Source organism: Panicum virgatum, chromosome 5K, assembly GCF_016808335.1.
Source record: "Panicum virgatum strain AP13 chromosome 5K, P.virgatum_v5, whole genome shotgun sequence".
NCBI classification, from domain to species: Eukaryota; Viridiplantae; Streptophyta; class Magnoliopsida; order Poales; family Poaceae; genus Panicum; species Panicum virgatum.
The window spans coordinates 2,756,883-2,762,112 of NC_053140.1; the positions used below are offsets into that span (position 1 = coordinate 2,756,883).

The 5,230-nt window shown below is 45.8% G+C and overlaps 1 protein-coding gene across 1 annotated transcript; it reads right to left on the reverse strand.

The window, feature by feature from the left end:
• Positions 1-442: 442 nt before the first annotated feature.
• On the reverse strand, positions 443-1,221 carry LOC120705656. Its single transcript, XM_039990111.1, has 2 exons — positions 1,125-1,221; positions 443-988 (listed from the first exon to the last, which is right to left on the reverse strand). The coding sequence occupies exons 1-2, from the start codon at positions 1,218-1,220 to the stop codon at positions 551-553; spliced, it is 534 nt and encodes a 177-aa protein (XP_039846045.1). The 5' UTR covers position 1,221; the 3' UTR covers positions 443-550.
• Between the last annotated feature and the right edge of the window lie 4,009 nt (positions 1,222-5,230).

Sequence of the window (5,230 nt, forward strand, 5' to 3'; positions counted from 1 at the left end):
GAAAAGCCCTAATAAGCGGGATTCCCGTCAGGTGTCACTGCCATGCATCATGACCACGCAATGCACACCCTACCATCCTAACAAACGCATGCGACGTCTATGCAAACTTGTCACGAGTCCATCAAGAGATTTTAGAGATAGAGACGCGGCGCTACGGCGTACCAACAAACCCTTTCTTTATCAGCAAAAAGAATGCAAACCAAATAGATGACAGCTCACAAGAGTTCTTTTGAAGAATAAAATCGGCGCCGCATGCGTGGGCACATACCATCTGCAGGCCAAGCCCATCGACGATCAGCCACATGGCCATGGCGGCTTCAGCTTCTCGGCGGCTTTTCAAGATGATGACGATCATGTCCAGTGGCGGAGCTGGACAAGAAATCCAGGGGGGGCCGGTCGTCCATTGAACATGAACAACGATTGTGTTTTGATTACGAAAAAATGCTGATTCACACCGTATTCTAATAATTTGCAGAACCATGTACAAATATATTATGGAACTGATTGTTCATACAAAAGATTGTTGGCAAAAGGGTCAATATAACTTACTTTAGTCTTTGAATCTAACCGCACGCTCCTTAACTGCATTGAAATCATCGATAATTGAATCCATTGTGATTTTAATTGCTATCTCTTTCTCAATATAGAGCACCAAGCAATCTCTTAGAAATCCATCTTCCATTTTATTCTGATATGGGCCAAGCATAACATATATTCTGCGAGCTCGATCTTGTTCATCAACAGGATAGTCCCAAATTTGACCTCGTAAACCAGGATCGCGTTCCACAATCAAAACACTACCATCTGAATTTAATTTCGGAACTTTGGGTGCAGGTGTCGCTTCATCATGTAATACAATTGGAGCTGCTACTGGAGTTTCATCTAATTGAGAAATTTGATCAACCAAACCATCTTCCCTGCCCCCTTCAGTAGGCACCTTCTTGTAGAAAGAAAAAAGTGTCTTTCTTTTTGGTTTTGCTTTGGTTTCCTGAAACGATTACTCCCAATCAGTTTCCACAAATCAGTCTATAATTCCTATTGCTATAACAAACCTCAATTTCAGCTTTTCCCATACAGAAATAAGATTTAAGGTTCAGGAGAATAACTAGGGCGAGCAGCCTTACATTCGTTTGCTGGGCGCAAGGCTCTGGAGCAGCAGTGGGCAGGTTCACGACGATCTCGTCCGTCTCCGGCGACGGCGACCCGGGGCTGCCGTCCATCCTCGGCACGAGCGGCGATCTCGCTGGAGCAGGTGAGCCGGCCGCCGGCGCCGTCGCGTCACTGGTGCCTGGTTCGAGTCGAAGCCAGGACGAGCGCTGCGAAGGGCGAACGCGTTTTCTTCTGTTGGCTGCGTCCGATTTATTTTCTTGGGCTGTTTGGTTGATCGTTGCAGGCTGCAGGCGGTTGGGTTTCGTAGCTGGGCTGCTGGGCTTCGTAGCTGGGCTAGAATGAAGAGGGGGTCCTCTGCGAAATTTCAGAAGTTAGGGGGGGCCATGGCCCCTGCCGGCCCCCCCCCCAGCTCCGCCGTTGATCATGTCGATAGGGTTCTTCTTCCTAGTAGCGCTTGCATCGACGACGGCGTCCGCGTCCTCAAGGTTGGAGTCATGGAGCGGCGGCGCCGGCCGCCGCCGCTCGGCTGTCCTCGTAGCGGCGCCACCAGGCGGCCGTGCTGCTTTGCCGCCGGCGGTACTACCAACGGGTGATGACAGCGTGCTCGCTCCTGCACCGGCGGCGCCGGTGGCAGCGAAGCCGCGGCGGTTGGTGCCGCTGCCGCCGTCCGGCCCGAGCTACAGGGGCCACGTGTAGGGCGCGGCGGCCGCGCCGGCGCCGGTGGGTGGCTTCGCAGCGCGCGGCCGGGTGGCATGCGTGCATTGACAGGTCGGGATGGATAAGGTGATCTGTGCTCTTGCTATCTGATGATTGTCACGAGCATGTATCACACTTGTGCACATATACATACACTATGCGTGTTAATGTTGGATTACTAGCTAGATTATATATATATTAGCGGATTAATAATCTTGAAGGCTCTGTACTTACTAGTTTTTTTTGCTGCAAAGATCTGTACTTACGAGTTACGATCATGCATGTATCTTTGTGTTTGGAGGTCATAATCGTCTCTTGTTTGTCTTCGGTTATCTTCCTTTCGATCTGTAGTATTGTAGTATGAGCAGGAGAGAGCTTCAATGCTGATTTAATATTTTTTGAGAGTCAATGCTGATTTTTTTTTGAGAGTAGTCAATGCTGATTTGTAGGAAGAGCGAACAAGTGCAAACTTTTTCGGGTGTTTAGATAGTGAAAATTTTTGGTTCAAAGGTCGCATCGATTGTTTGACCAGATGTCGGGAGGATTTTTCGAGCACTAATTAAAAAACTAATTTCAGAACTCGCTTGGAAACTGCGAGACGAATCTTTTGAGGACTTTGACCGCATTATTAGCACATGTGGGTTGCTGTAGCACTTATGGCTAATCACACACTAATTAGGCTCAAAAGATTCGTCTCATCGTGTACATCCAAACTGTGTAATTAGTTTTATTGTTTAACTACACTTAATATTTCATGCATGTGTTCAAAGGGGAGACAAAAACTTTTGGGAACTAAACTGCCCCTTTGTGAAATTGACCCGAACCAGCCTTATTTTCGTATTGACCCAAGAGCATATGCTGGGCTCGGCCAATCTTTTTGGGCCAGCCCATCTCAATCCGTCGGCCTGTCACACAGCTCGGAATACAAATAATATTTAGTTTTAGAAAAAAAAACACACAAGAGAAATAAGAATTCTACTGCATGCCACTAAATGGCTCGTGTGGAAGAATATCTGAAAAAGGGAGATAAAATACTAGAAGGAAAAATAAAGTACCTGAACGGTTATAAAAATTGTAAGGTATTTTAGTTTTGGGAACATATCAGGTGCAAACCAACTTCTTCGTACAAATCGTGCAAACTTCAATCTGGCCACCAGATCAACATTTAAGGGGGTGGGAGGAGGGATTTGCACCAAATATGTTCCCTTTACCTTTTCCCTAACTAATCAAGATATACGAAAAATAATGAACACCTAAACTATCAAATTTGTTTCTTTAAATCCACCTTAAAGTACAATATATTATAAATGCATGTACCTAATATTATCGCTCTGTTCGGCTGTTTGTGGCTGGTGGCTGGTGTCGATTTGCTGTGAGAGAATAGTGCTACTGGTTGGCTGGTGGCAGGTGCTAATTTGGTGTGAGAGAAAAACACTGTTGCTGGCGTATAGGTGTAAAGTTAGAGAAATTTAACTTGTGTTAAAAATGAAACATGTTATGTCTTGGAATTTAGAGAGTATAATGGTATGCAAGTGGGCCAAGTGATTCTGGGTCCATTGGCAACTTGTCACCAATATGATGAAACGCATGCAATTTCTGAAGAAGAATAGGTAGCTGTGGTCAATACTCTGTCGTGCAGTGTAGCACTCATTTGCCATGTTCAATGAACAGTGCTGACACTCCTCCGGTGGCCGGTTACTACGCGGTTTTGCACGCCTTTCACTTTTCGAAGCGAGATGCACAGTGGGTTTGGCTCATGTCGAGCCTTTGGTCCGGATATATGGTATGGTCCAGCATCAAACTCTACTCTGACGTGAAACCTTTGCAACTGGTAAGCTCCCATCAACGTGCTTTCCAACACCGTGTGGCGAAGATGCGGATAGAGTTGAGTCGGCGATTCTTGATTGAGGGTTGGGAGTGCAACACGGTATTTATTTCAGCTTTTAACTACTTGAGGATCGTATTGTCCTCAGAGAAGAGAGGGCTGCTCCTGTATGAATGATAGCTCGCATTCGCATTGCAACTTGGAGGGCACACGCACCAGGATTGCAGATGGAAAACACAAAAGAGTCAGGATGGGTCTGTGCCCCGCGCTCTCCCCACTCGAGCATGAACAGCGCACTTGTTCATCATCAAGTGCTGGCACATCACATTCAGTCTGAAAAGTCCTAACACGAAAGGATTCCGATCGAGTTGCAGAGTGGAGAGATTTCAGAGGTAATGTTGCTACACCTTCGGTGTCTACGATGTTTGGCACTGAGACAAACAGATCAGGAGAAATCTTGCCACAAATACGACCATAAACCAAACATGTGACTGCATTCCAAACACACCCCTTTTTTGGACAATAAACAAACCCTTCAATCCTTCATAGGCAAGTGAAAAATGTTGTAAAATTAAAGGAAAAAAATACCTACAGCTACGTTTTCATGTGTCTTCAGATAAGGTTCCTCTGTATCCAGTCACTTGCTCAGTGCTTCATTCAGAGACAGAGGGGCAGGACCGGGCGGGTCTCTGATTCCAATAACTCATTGCAATTTCTCGTGATCGTACGCCAATTTGGCAATTCGCACATACTCGATCTGCCACCTGCATTCTGTCCAATGCAAATAGATGGCGTCAGTGCGAGTCAATACTCAGTACAGGCCCAGGCACTGCTTCGAGTGCTGGACTGCTGGCTGCCATGCATGTCACGCTCCGCCCAAAACTCCAAACAAGGCAGAAAAAAAAGAGAGGTCCCGATCGATGGAGCTGAAGCTTGGAGGAATTTCGTTCTAGATGAAGACGACGACCCCCTGCACTTTGGAGAGTTGAAACTCTGAAAGATGCAATGGTCTCTCCAGAAAGATCAAAGATGGATGCTGCACGTTGGGTTTGCTTACACTCCCCTGCTTTCTTGTCTTTCTTCGGAGATAGCAACTGATGCATGACCCGTGGCTGCCTTGTGGGTGATCATCATCCATGGAATGCAGCACAGCTAAAAGGAGAAAAGTGCAAGCAGCTTCCTGAAAATATCTGATGGGTGTGGGTGGGCATACCACTCCCAGGGAAACATGGATGCGCGTAAAAGTCCCATGTGTGTTCCACTCCAGCTCCAAGCAGCTGTATGGTTTACAAAACAATTAGGAGTTCTTACAGAACCGTAGCCACTTCCTCGGAGGATAATCATTACACAGGGGATCTTAACTCTTGCAGATGAAGTTCCATGTTTCTATCCATGTCTAATAATATACTTATTTCATCAACTCGGACCAAACAATTACAGTTCAAAAAGGCTACCCTATGTTAGAAATTTAGGCAATTTCGGGCACAATTTAATTCCAAAATTAAATGTATAAACTAGCAATATTTCTATGACTTTAAGGAGTAAAATAAAACATGTGAACATGTTTATACTTATCACACATATAAGCATAAACAATAT

Coding starts and splice junctions, on each gene's coding strand:
- LOC120705656 (XM_039990111.1), bottom strand. CDS start 1,220: ATGGACGGCAGCCCCGGGTCGCCGTCGCCGGAGACGGACGAGATCGTC. Junction 989..1,124: donor CTTGCGCCCAGCAAACGAAT/GTAAGGCTGCTC, acceptor TAATCGTTTCAG/GAAACCAAAGCAAAACCAAA.